Genomic DNA, 12,249 nt, shown 5'->3' with positions numbered 1-12,249 from the left:
AGCTCCTCTATCTAAAATATAATTCTCAGAGACATCAAAGATGCTATAAGTATGAGTATAGATAATGTTTACAAGGCCTTCTGTAGTAATATCTTTTATATATAAAATGTACAGAATATATTTGATTAAGATATCAACTAAGACAAAAATTGCATCATAGGTCTTGTCTAGCCAGGGGATGGCTAAGAGGCCAGTGATGAAGTTCATAGTGATGAGTTGCTATAAATTGATTGATATTAAAATTAAGTCAAGTTTGTCATACTGTTTATGACAATGCACTTTCACCCTCTGGCAAGTATCACAAGTATGATCATGTTTAGTGATATTCTAGATAAGATCATGCTAATAGTACTACTTTAAACACACTCAATGAACTGTTTTATATCAAAATGACCCTCTTATAGATCATTATAATTGATATAAATTATCTCTTTGATTAGTACTTGTTGTAGCAAAACATAGACTCTATTGTTTGTCTGAAGTAGACTGTATTTTGAGATGATTCAGAATATGTCACTACTCAAGATTGTATCTTTATCTCTTATTTCTTGCTTCTTTACTATTGTAAAGAAGTCTGAGTTCTATGCTTTAATAAGAAAAGAGGTAAGAGATTCTGATATATCTGTAAATGATGATTTAAAGACTGTAGCAGTATTAATTAGCAGTCTATAAATATCTTAATTTTTAAAATATCTTTTTAAAATTAGAGTTTTCTCTTTTATAAGTTTTTTGATCAGCATATTGAGTAATTTTAATAAGTGTAATATGAGCTTGTAAGTGAGTATTTGATGTAGTGATAACAGAGAATCTGCACTTAGAGTGAGATTTGAGAGAGGTTCAGAGCTCAGAGTGTTGAGATTAAGAGAATTCATACAAAGTGTATGCTATTAATTATAGACCTATATGTAGTTAACAAGAATTGTAAGTTTTTTATAAGAGTTAAATTTTTAATTCTATTTGACACTATGATAAAGCTTCTGTTGCAAGATAGAAAGCATGATTTCATCATGAAAAGAGTCAATATAATCTGCACAGTAACTGAATTCATCAGCTGGATTTTATTTATCTGAGTAGTGATGCAGAATGAAGTCATATGCTGATAGTACTTCTGCTCATCTAGACTGACATTGATTCAGTGTTTTAGTTGTTATAAAATACTAAAAATTGACATGATCAGAATAGACACAGATTGAATATTGACTTTCTTTCAGATAATAACATCAATTTTCACATGTAAAAGCACTCATATCTAGTGATTGTAAAAAATGTGATAAATAAAATAATATACTAAGTATAATAATTCTATTATTTTTATAAATTTAATTAATTTCTAGAATAAAGTAACTGTTACATATATTCAGAATAAAAAAATATGAAAGTTAATTTAATATGACTTTGCTTATAAAATAAACATTTGTGTAAATTATATAAAATATATTTCATTTGAAGTTCAGTCATTAAAACTGATATCAAGTCTTTAATCTACAGAATGCTTTTCAAAATATCTCTTTAACAGATTTCAATCTTTAAGAATAATATATCATAATAGAGTTTATTCTGATACGATAACTGATATAATCATAATAATTTATATCATAGCTTAAGTAAAGTTAGAATAATAATAAGATAATAACTTCAATTCATTTATTTAATTAGACAGCTATAATAAGAATACTAAACTGAGAATTAGAATAAAGAATGAATAATTAGTCAAATATATAAAGATAATTGAGAATTAAATCAGATCAACATAAGTAACTGAATATAATTAAAATCAAAATGAATCAATTCTGAGAGTATAATAAAGTGAATCAATTTTAATTTATATACAAGTAGCTATACTATAACATTATCCCCTGGTTTAAAAGAGTGTTTGCTTTTAATCAGCTACATTAAAAGCAAGAAAAGAGCAAAATAAAAATTCATCAAGCTTATCAGTAGGCTCATTGCCTTGATTATTATTCATTAAATTCTTATAGATTTTCTTTTATATACAACTAACATTACAGTTATTATCAAATTCTTGTTTAGAAACTCAGATTCTTTTAATAGTTTAATAGTGATAATGTTTAAAAGAATATGAATAAAAATAATAGTTTTTAACTCAATGATTATGAGATTCACAGTATATATAATAGCCGTTTTAACAGAATTTATCTCATTGAGAGAGTGAAATTGACAGAGTATATAATAAAAAATCATCTAGAAGATCAAAAGCATTAATTTGAATCTAATTAAAATTCATAAAGTTATCATATTCATGATGATCAGAGCGATGAAAATAATTAAAGTAAGCTTATGATGTGAATAAATATGAAGAACTAGAAGCTAATTGCTAAACAACGCGTAAGAATTCCTTGTAAATCTGAGAAAAATTTAATTGCTAAGCTAAATAGTTGTGAATTGATACAGAGATCTTAGTAGAATTAAGATATTTTTAAAAAATCTAGCCTTCTGAGAATACATTCAACTTAATAATATAGACTGTTAAGAATTTGATTAAAATATGGCAGAGAAGACTTCAGACAGATTAAAATTAATAGTGAGATTGAGAGCTATTGATTTTGATAAAGCTCTTTGATAGCATTTCTAAATTTCTTATGAAGAACATCAAAAGAAGCTTCTAAAATATAGATAAAAATGATAAAAATTAATAAAGGTTATGAGCATTCAGCACAATCACAACTACTAAGGAGCTCATACAGATACAGATATAAATATAGATATAGATATAGATATAGATATAAAAATAGATATAGATATAGACATAGATTTGAATTTGAGCATTCAGTATAGTTACAACTACTGAGAAGCTCATATAGATATAAATATATAAATATAAACCTGCTATTCAATCTCCAGGGCTTTTTAATAAAGAGAAGTTTAATATTATATCATGACTCAATTAGAGTCAGAATGATAACAAGATAATAGCTTTAATTTATCTATCTAACTAGGCAGATATGATGAGAATACTAAACTGAAAATTAAAATGAAGAATAAATAAGCAGCTGAATATATATAGATAATTGAGAATCAGATCAGATCAATATAAGCAACTAAATATAATTGAGATTAAAATAAATCAATCTTGAGAGTGTAGTAAAGTAAATTAATCTTAATTCATATACAAGCAGCTATGCTGCAATAGTTTATTTTTAATTTTCAGACTATAGCAGCTTAGTTTAATCATAGCACTCACTATTAGTAATGATTTTAGTAGTTGCAAAGAGTTTTATTGTAAAATCAGTCTTATCAAAATTATATATATGTTCTAAAAGAATTTCATACTCAGTAATTATATTTTTTAAAATCTTAAATCAGCTCTGAATAATCTTTATATTTTTACATTTAGCCTGATCATGATTATAGTGTCTGAAATAGCAGCTTTAAAGCTCTGTATAATATTTAATCAATTTTGAAATTCAGTTCTTGCTGACTTAGAGAGGAATAATAATAATATATTATAAAATAAGAAAATAATTAATTATATTCTTAATAAATACTGACTAAAAGAGAAATTCTCATTTAGCTAAATTCAACACTCATTAAACTAGTCTATTCTATTTAGCAGAAGATAATATATATGATTTTATATATAAAATCACATATGCAAATTGATTATAAAGTTGATAGATAAGAGTTAAATATAACATATTAAATAATCTTACAGCTTTGCAAATTGAGAATATTTCTTGCTTTTTAATAATATTTATTTACAAGTTTAAATTTTTTCTCTTACTTTGAAGAATTTAAAGTTTTTTTTATTATAAATTAATAGTATAATTATATATTAAAATAAATAAATAGTTAAATTAAAAAATATTTTAAATTAATGATTCATTCAATATGATGACTTTCTTAGTGTGAAATTATATTAGTAAATATACTTTTAATAATAGTATAAATCACTATTTAAATAAATTTTAGTTGAATTATTAATTCTATAGTTTTTTATTTCTTTTATTATTATTATTATTTTAACTACATTCTACTAAGAAAATAGTAATTATAATTATCATCATTAAATATATATTCTATATGAGTATTGAAAAATAGATTAAATTAATAAAATTTAACAATTGCAAAAGTTATAAAAAAATAATTATTAAAATTAAAATTTTAAATATATTCTCATCAGTTAAAATTTAAAGAATTTAAAAAATATTTAAAAGATAAAAAATTAGTTATAATAAAAATAATGAAGTTAATTTACTTTTAAAAATATAATTATATTATAGAATAAAATTTTATTAAATTTATTTTATTATTACTAAATTCAAGAAATTGAGAGCAAGTTAATATAGTAAAAGCTTATAGAAGAATCTCTATAATTTTAAAAAATTATCTTACTAAAATATATATTTTTTTTAAAAAATGATTTATAAGTTAAAATATTCTATATAATTTTATTTCCTTCATATATTATTAAAGATTCAGAAATGAGTTAAGAACTTCATTAAATACAGAGTGTAAAGATAAATAAGATGATCTATAGATCAAATGAAGCAAGCAGTCACTGATTTTGACAAGATAATTCTTGAATTGACTGTTGGAGCGCAAAACAGGTCTTATAACCTGATAAAGTGGTAGTCTTAGTTCGATTACTACTCTATATGGTGGAAAATAGGTGACGTGACAGAAGGGTCAGACAAATTCATCGCCTGAAGTTACTAGTTCTGGGCGTCAAACAAACAAATTCAATAGACTCCAGTAAGCCTAAATCCAGGACTGTTCCTTGCATGATGCACACTAGATCCTGTGAGAGGCTCGAAGGCGGATTTTGGGGTGAATCAAAATAATTATCTGGAACACTGGAATCGATGCTATCTAGGCGGCCTCTCTAGTATGTTTAACAACCAAAATATTATAAATGGATGGATTGATGGAGCACTCTTTGACTTTTCAGCCCTTCATTTAACAATATCCTCAACAAATATCGCTCTTCCGCTGTTGAACTTATTTCAGTGCTTGGGAAAATCGTCATTCCGCAGCCTAGCATGCGTCCCTTCAAGCCAGTAAGTTCGGCCTGAATAGGGTGCTTTGTTTGTTTTTACTTTTACTTTTATTGTATTGTTTTTATATTATTTTTGGACTCGCACGCCGCAGAAAAATCTCTTTCAGGTGCTGTTTGTTCGGTGCCTTGCCAAAATCTCTGGCTTTGTCGCTGTGCTTGCTGCTTGATCTTGGGATAATTACCGCTTTATGACTCTGGCGAAATATTTGCCTTCCGCATGGCTTCTTTTGGATGCGCAGTACCAAACAATCATCAAGGTTATCGTCCCCGCAGCATTGACAATCATCATCAAACATTAATATAAAACAGCTTCCCACCCGAACCATCTTTCTTCTTCCCTAGTCTTCAGACCTGCCGATTAGATAACCAAGCCCCTTAATAACTTCAAAATCATCTTTTTTTTATATCTCCGCTTCACCAGTATCAGGCTCCCACTATTGGTCATCCACCAGACTACTTTCTTGAAGATATCTTACCATATAAAAGCTCCTCGTCTGCTCTTTCAAATTTTCCAAAGCAATATCTCTCTCCAAGACGTTACTGCCTCTACTGGTCACTGTGATATTCTCTTCGCGTCAAGTCATTCCAACTCACCATCGCTTTTGTTCTTTTCCATTTACCCCACTACCTCATATCCCTACCTCCCACTGCCACTATCATGCCACACAAAGTCATCGATTCATATACCTCCAGCACGACGCTAAGTCAGGACGGCAAAAGTGTCAAAATCCACAATGTATCCTACGTCCCACAAGGTAAGCTTTCTTCCAATTCCAAAGTTGACGACAATCTCTCTTCAACTTCTCTCTCCGAGAGTCTCAATACCCCGCGTCCACTTCACAGCTCGCTAACGAAAGGCCTTATTCACAACAGTAGCACCCCAAACAGTGCAATCCTCCAAGCGGTCGGGCAATGTAGTGGTTCACAACCACGGAAGCCGCACTTACAACGAGATGAGGCGTTCCGATTGGGAGGCTGCGCGATGGAAATAGACAGCCACTACTCCAGCTGTAGGCGACAGACAAAGTAGATTGACGCTCTTTTCACCTCGACGAAAGTGAGGATGGCGGGGGATAAACTGCTCCTTTGAGTCCTGGTAACTCGGTGGGCAATTCTCACTCTCTCCAAAAAAGTCTACAAGGGGGGAAGTGAGGCGCAATTGGCAAACAAACATTCTCCACACCAATAACCCTTCCACATAACGCGTGGAATGACGATCAGGCTGAGTAAACGACTGCGCTCACTATTCATCGCTAGCCTTCTCCTTCACATCTACGTGCTGATACGCGATGATATCCTGATCCGAATTGACGCACCGAAAATGACTTCACTCCACCTACAGCCTGATCGCATGGCCCTTTACAACTACTTCAATATCAGTTCTGAGATATTTTCTTAGGTGCATTTTGCCGTTTTGTCATGTATACCAACATCTTAACATATTGGCACCCTTTTTCTTCCTTGTATCAGCATTCATCCGGTATCACATATCTGTATTAATTCCTCTCTATACCCTCTATCTATCCGTGTACAATTACTAAGGATTTCTATTCTTCCCCCATCTCTCTCCCTCCCTTTTTTTATTTTTATTTTTTTCTATCACACACACTTGGCATTTCTACTCTCCCTGCTTCGCCCCTGTCATCTTAGGGACAAACATCTTCCTCAACTCCACTGCTGGCTCACCTTCTGATCTGAAGATGAGACCTTTTGAACCCACAAGCTGAGCTGGGAGGGAGTTGTCTCATGACCACACATCTTGGGTTCCTTTTTTGTTGTTTCTTTTTACCTTTCTGTATTTTTTTGCTGTCATTTCTCTCATTTTTGTTTCCGCACCTTGCTAGGTTTGTCATCAGTGTGGGTATAAACATACTGAGTAGGACAGCTTTTGAAAGTTGGCATAGAATCTCTATATTTCTACTCTTAAATTTTTTTCATTTTTTTTTCCAGAGATTAATTTCATATTCTTTTCTCTTGCATTATTTAAACTTTGTATTTGAATGATATTTACTGAAAGATTATTTTATATCATTTTTTTATTTTTCACATGTAAACTAAATACAAAGTTTTGTTTTTTTCTTTTATTTCTTTCACTTAATTATCATCATACTTTGTGTTATTATGTATCATTAATTTTTTTATTTTTTTTCTTTTTTCTATTTTTTATTTTTAATAGAAGATATTATTTTTTATTACATTTTTCTCATATTTAAAGAAAAGAAAAAGTATAAAAATAAAATTAGACAAAATATAAATTATAATTAAAATTATTATTTTTATTTTAAGAAGTAAAAAATAGTATTAAAATAGAATATAAATTTTTTTAATATTAAAAATTTTTTTATTACATTTATATAATTTATATATAATATAAAAATTATTATTTTTTTATATTATCTTATATTTTTATATAATTTAATTAAAACTTTTAAATTATTTTTATTTTAATCTTAATTTAAATAATTTAATAAATATTTATAATTAATAATTATTATTTTTTTCTATAAAATATTAATTTAAAAATAATTATAATTTTTTTAATTTTTTTATTTTTTTATTAATTACTTTTTTTTAAAAAAATATTATTAATTGATATAATATAATTATAAATAAATAAGTTATTTTTACTTTATTAAATAATAAGAATATTTTTATATTTTAACTACTAAAAATTTAATTAATTATATTATAAATTATTTTTTATATTAAAAGTATATATATAATATATTTAATAAATTTATATATATTATATTATAATATTTTCTTTTATAGATTTAATTTAAATATAAATAAATAAAAATTTAATTATTAAATAAATAATTTATTTCAATAAATATTTAGATAATTTATAAAAAATAAATTTAAAAAAATTTATATATATATATTATTAAATAATTATTAAATAATTTTTATAAAATAATTACTAAACTATTATTATTATTGTTTTTATATAATATTAATTTCTATATCTTAGAAACTAAAATTATCATAACTCAATAAATAATAATATAATAGTTAAGTAAATGATACTATTATATTATTTTTTTAAAAACTTAAATATAATTTTATATATATAAATTATTATTTATTTTATCAGTTATATAAACTTAACTTATAATAATATCAATTTAATTTATAATTTTATTATTTTTAAATTTTATTCATATAATTAATTATATATTGTTAAATTTATTTTATTTAAATAATATATTACTGAGTATTTTCTTACTTAAATCTTTTATATTTAAAGAATATCATTAATAGTTATATTTAATCAAAAAATATTTAAAATTTATATTTATTAATAGTTAAAAAATATTATTTTAATTAACTTATTTATTAAAATTACTATTATATAATTTATTATTATTTATTTATTTATATATAATAAGCTAATAAAAGTATTATTACTTTATTAAAATTAAAATATATAAGAGGCTGAACCTCTAGATTCACTCTGACTGACTGACTCAGCCTAGTCATCATTTACATGTGTACATGTGATTATGCTGCATGTGCACATATGATCATGCTACATGAGCTTGCTTAAGCTCATGTTCTCATCTCATTCTTTTCTTCCCTTTCTCAAGCAATTCATTCTTGTTTTATAGGAGGACTAGTCTTTAGTTCTTAGAGCTTAATTCTCTACATTATGAATTACTTCATCTCTTTCATTAATAGATTACTAAGAGTCTTAATTCTGTATCATGAAGCTCAGCAAATGTGCTGACATACAACAGACTATTGAAAGTCTTAAATCATGCATCACAAAGTTCAGTGATAGCACTGGTATATGAATAGACTGATGACAGACTTGTACAATGAATACACAAATGAATTAACACAAAGCAATGAGCAAGAACACTCTCAACAGCTTTGAACAATAATGAATAATCTTTCTTCAACAGCAGAAACAGGTTCAGTGTGAGAACAGAGATTTAATAGCAGCTCAGCAAGCTAAAATAGCTAATCTATAACAAGCTTTGAACATCTCAACATTAACTCTCTGTCAATTGAATCTGCAATCACTTATTGCAGTCAGAAGATCAAAGACTAAGCTACTGAACTATGAGAAGTATGATGATTTTAATCTGAAGCACTACTCTCAATGAGAGCTAAAGCTTCAATCAAAACTTAAGATCAATGGGAAAGCTTTAGATAATAATGAGGAATGTACTTGGTATGTGTACTCAAGACTGAAAGAAATAACAGTAGCTTGAGTTTATCTCTGAGTTGAGAATAATAAAAACAAGATCAACTTCACAGTAGAGAACTTACTGAAGCAGACACATATGCTCTTTAGTGATTCTGCACAATAGAAAAAGACTATGCAAAAGCTCAACAATCTATAACAGAGTAGAAGAGCTCTCTTTGACTTTCTGTCTGAATTTAATCATCTACTGCTGGAAGCTGATGATCACAAATGAGATGATCACATTAAAAAGAGATATTTGAAATTCACTCTAAGCATGAAGCTGAGGGAAGGCATGATGAGTGTAAGAGAGTCATCTCTCTACAAGAATTACTGCAAGAAGCTTAGATTAGTTAATCATCAACTCTCTAAGCTTAAGACTTTAAGACAGTGATCTAAATGTCACAAAAGCAGATCTTCTTCAGATCATACAATATCTAATTCATACTCTTCTCTTTGTCATGCTGTCCTTGATTGATAAAATCAGTCTCAAGCTTTCACTGATGATCTGATGAATCTCTCTCCTGGTGCTGTGATCTCAAGTGCTCATCACATCAAATTGATAAATCAGACAGAGATTAATTGATGAAGAGAGCAAGACCTGTGCCTGAGATGTGAAGCCAGAGGTCATATGATTAAGAGCTGTCTGTTCAAATTTCTTAGATACTCTGTCACCCTCATAATAGCTAAAGTGATCTCCTAGCTAGTACTGGATGATGACAATGTGAATATGAGTGAGGATTTGAGAAAAGAGTAGTTCTAACTCAAAGACACTGAAAGAAGCAAAATATGAAGCTTATGAAGAAGCAATAAAGAAGATTTAAATCTAAGATGATATTCAAATCCTTCACTGTTAATGCTTTAGTAGATAATGCCTTTTCAACTAGAGCAATGATAGACAGTGAATATAATGTCTATAATCTTATTTCTCAATTCTACATTAACAAGCATAAGCTCCTGTACATTGAAATTCTTCCTGTTAAAATGACTGACTTTGAAGACTTCATGAGACTCTTCACAAGCATAATAACTAGCATTCAAATTGATATAGGCAGTCACATAACTGAACAGGCCTTTTTCTATGTGGTGAATGAGTTATATGGTCATGATATGTATCTAGGTGACCCCTGGCTGGCCCAGCAAAAGGTGACCATGATCCCTTATCAAAGAATTATGAGATTTGAAGAGAGTGACATAGAGATAGAGTCTAGTTCAAATGCAAAAGCTGATGTGATTTCCATCTCTGTCATAAGCTTCTCTAAGCTTGTGAGCACTCAAGAGAAGTAAAACATCAAGATCTTCACTGTCAGTTTGACTGACATTCAAAAGACTCTAAAAGTGAAATCAAAGATTGAACTTAGAGAAAAGCTACTTAAATATTATCATGAGTTTTTGATCATATTTGATAAGAAAGCTGTCAACACTCTACCCCCACTTCATGACTCATATAGAGATCATAGAATTAAACTGATTAAAAAGACTGATGATAGTATAGAACAACCTCTTTGAAACTTATTATATAATATATCTCAAGAGAAACTACTGACTTTGTGAAAGACTCTTACAGATTATATAGATAAGAATTTTATTAGAGTGAGCAACTCTTCTGCAGCCACCTCCGTACTATTTGCAAAGAAGTCTGAGAGTGAACTAAGATTCTGTGTAAACTATCAAGCTCTTAACAAAATCATCTAAAAGAATTGATATTCTCTATCATTAATCAGTAAGACTCTATAGTGAATTGAACAGGCTAAATAATTCACTAAGCTGGACATTATTGCAGCTTTTCATAAGATTTAAATCACAGAAGATTATGAGTGAATGACAGTCTTTAGAATCAGATACAGACTATTTGAGTTGCTGATCACACTCTTTGATTTGACCAATGCTCTGAGCATATTTCAAAAATATATCAACTGAGTATTACATGGATATCTGGATAACTTCTGCTCAGTCTATTTAGATGACATCTTGATATTTTCCTCAAGAAGCTTACAGGAGTATTGCAAGCATGTACAAAAGATGCTTATGCATCTACAGAAAGCAGGCCTGCAGGCAGATATTAGAAAGAGTGAGTTCAAGATAAACAGCACAAAATATTTTGAATTTATCATTGAAGTGAGCAAGGGTATACAAATGAATCTGAAGAAGATTAAAGCTATTTTGAAATGAATGACATCTACTACTCTTAATAGTGTATAAAGATTTTTAGACTTTGTCAATTTCTATAGATAATTCATCAGAGATTTCTCAAAGATTGCAATCTCACTGACAATTATTACATGCAAAAATTTTCCCTTCTTGTGAATGAGCAAGGCTGAGGAAGGTTGTAAGTATCTAATATCAATGTTTATCTCTGCTCCAATTCTGCTTTAATTTGACCCTGATCATGAAACTATATTGGAAATGAACTTCTCAGATTACATCTCAGAAAGAGTGCTGCTACAATATGATAATCAGAGCATTCTACACTCATGTGTCTTCTTCTCTCACAAGCATTCACCTGCAGAATGCAACTACAAGATTCATAATAAGAAGTTATTAATGATAATTGAGTGTTTAAAGAAATGAGACACTGAGCTATGAAGTGTAAAGGAATTCAAGATTCTCACAAATCATAAGAATCTAGAATACTTCATGACTACACACAAACTAAATGAAAGATAGCTATGTTGAATAGATATTCTCTATTAATTCAACTTCAGAATTGATTATCAGTCAGAGAAGTTGAACACTAGATCAGATGCTCTATCACAAAGAGAGCAGAACATGTCACAGAGTGCTGATGATGAGAGAATCAAGCAGAAACAAGCTCAACTACTTAAGTTTAATGTACTGGCATCTGAAATGGAATCAAGAGTAGCTGCTGCCAGTGTAGAACCTGAGATGTCTTTTCAAGCTCAGTGAAATGAGGTTCACAAAAATAATAAGATTCTGCAGTGTCTGGAGTAGACTCTTTAAGAGAAAAGATTCAGATTTTCTTCTGAACTCAGTATTAAGGCCTCTGTCTCTGAGTGCTCTTTAAATGAGAATAAGGAGC

General features: G+C 28.5%; 1 protein-coding gene across 1 annotated transcript; it reads left to right on the top strand.

The window, feature by feature from the left end:
* Window positions 1-5,675: 5,675 nt before the first annotated feature.
* On the top strand, window positions 5,676-6,009 carry PAAG_08559 (hypothetical protein; the record flags this gene model as incomplete). The annotated part of the gene is made up of 2 exons (XM_015846549.1): window positions 5,676-5,772; window positions 5,891-6,009. The coding sequence occupies 2 exons, from the start codon at window positions 5,676-5,678 to the stop codon at window positions 6,007-6,009; spliced, it is 216 nt and encodes a 71-aa protein (XP_015701213.1).
* Between the last annotated feature and the right edge of the window lie 6,240 nt (window positions 6,010-12,249).

Source organism: Paracoccidioides lutzii (genome assembly GCF_000150705.2).
Source record: "Paracoccidioides lutzii Pb01 unplaced genomic scaffold supercont2.38, whole genome shotgun sequence".
Taxonomy (NCBI): domain Eukaryota; kingdom Fungi; phylum Ascomycota; class Eurotiomycetes; order Onygenales; family Ajellomycetaceae; genus Paracoccidioides; species Paracoccidioides lutzii.
This window is presented reverse-complemented; position numbering and strand designations above follow the sequence as displayed.